The sequence below is a fragment of the Austrofundulus limnaeus genome, unplaced genomic scaffold (genome assembly GCF_001266775.1).
Source record: "Austrofundulus limnaeus strain Quisiro unplaced genomic scaffold, Austrofundulus_limnaeus-1.0 Scaffold143, whole genome shotgun sequence".
Lineage (NCBI taxonomy): Eukaryota > Metazoa > Chordata > Actinopteri > Cyprinodontiformes > Rivulidae > Austrofundulus > Austrofundulus limnaeus.
This window is the reverse complement of record NW_013952545.1, coordinates 636,499-637,558: the sequence shown is the minus strand read 5'-3', so window position 1 is coordinate 637,558 and position 1,060 is coordinate 636,499. Positions and strand designations below refer to the sequence as shown.

Genomic DNA, 1,060 nt, shown 5'->3' with positions numbered 1-1,060 from the left:
ACAAGAATGAAATGCAAAACTGAACATCTGGAAGTCATAAATATTGCTCACATCATCGTCTGTCTGAGACACTTCAGTCTATGTTGTGTGAAATATTTATCCGCACATCTGGGCTGTTGTACTCCCCGGAGATTTCCCAAACCAATAACAGGATGAGTGGAGTGAGAAATAAAACCTGTTTCTTCAGTGTGTCCATTCTCCCCCTCAGTACCGTCGCTTCGACCGCCCCCCCCTTCAACCCTCCACTGAATTATGACATCTGACAATTTGATCTCTCTCTTGGTTCAACAGAACGGCGAGGCATCGCTCTTCGAGGTGAACATCCGTTACGTCGGCGGGCTGCTCTCAGCGTACTACCTGACAGGAGAGGAGGTAAGATTAATAGACGTCGGTTATCCCTCTGCTTTGGTGAGATCCGGTGCTTCCCTTTATCTTCCACCGGTGCTGCCGTTTGAATGATGAACAGCCCGCGTGAACGTGACAGCGGTGTGTTTGTGTGTGGAAACGTGTCACCGCAGCTCCAACGTGAAATTATCTCATTACAGTTGGAGTGTTTTCATGTTGTTTCTGAACCCACACCAGGTTGTCTTTGAACTCAGGCACGGGGCTCGTTGTTGCAGTTTACCTTATTTTGACAGAGATGTGAGATTGAAATTATGGTAGCTTCAAAACCATTGATATATATTACTGGATTGGGCGTGGCTAGCGCGTTGCTAGCTACATTGATGTGTACACACTGGAGCTCTGTTATGCATTGAGGAGCCTCAACACAACGAATGGAGGTCAATGGACTGTGAGGTGTCTTCCTGATAAAAAATTCTTATAACTTACTTATTTCTTGCTTGATTTTTTACAAACTATGGTTCAAAATAAAGCTGAGGAAATTGTGAATTTTATAGTTATGGAAATTTAAAATAGATAACTAATTTAAATGACTAAAACAGTGGCTTAAACTAAGTATTTTATGCTTCACAGGTGTTTCTTCATACAAATCACTGAGTTCTGACCAGCTGGATATTCATACATATATTTATTAATCAGAACTGAGTCTTAGACATTT

General features: G+C 42.2%; 1 protein-coding gene across 2 annotated transcripts in view; it reads left to right on the top strand.

The window, feature by feature from the left end:
• Positions 1–291: 291 nt before the first annotated feature.
• The window catches only part of LOC106523059 (mannosyl-oligosaccharide 1,2-alpha-mannosidase IC), a gene marked incomplete at its 5' end in the record, with an annotated part of 82,601 nt that continues 81,832 nt past the window's right edge, over positions 292–1,060 (top strand). For both annotated transcript variants that reach the window (XM_014016344.1, XM_014016343.1), the window contains 1 exon segment: positions 292–372. In XM_014016344.1, coding sequence (XP_013871798.1) covers positions 292–372 — 81 coding nt within the window.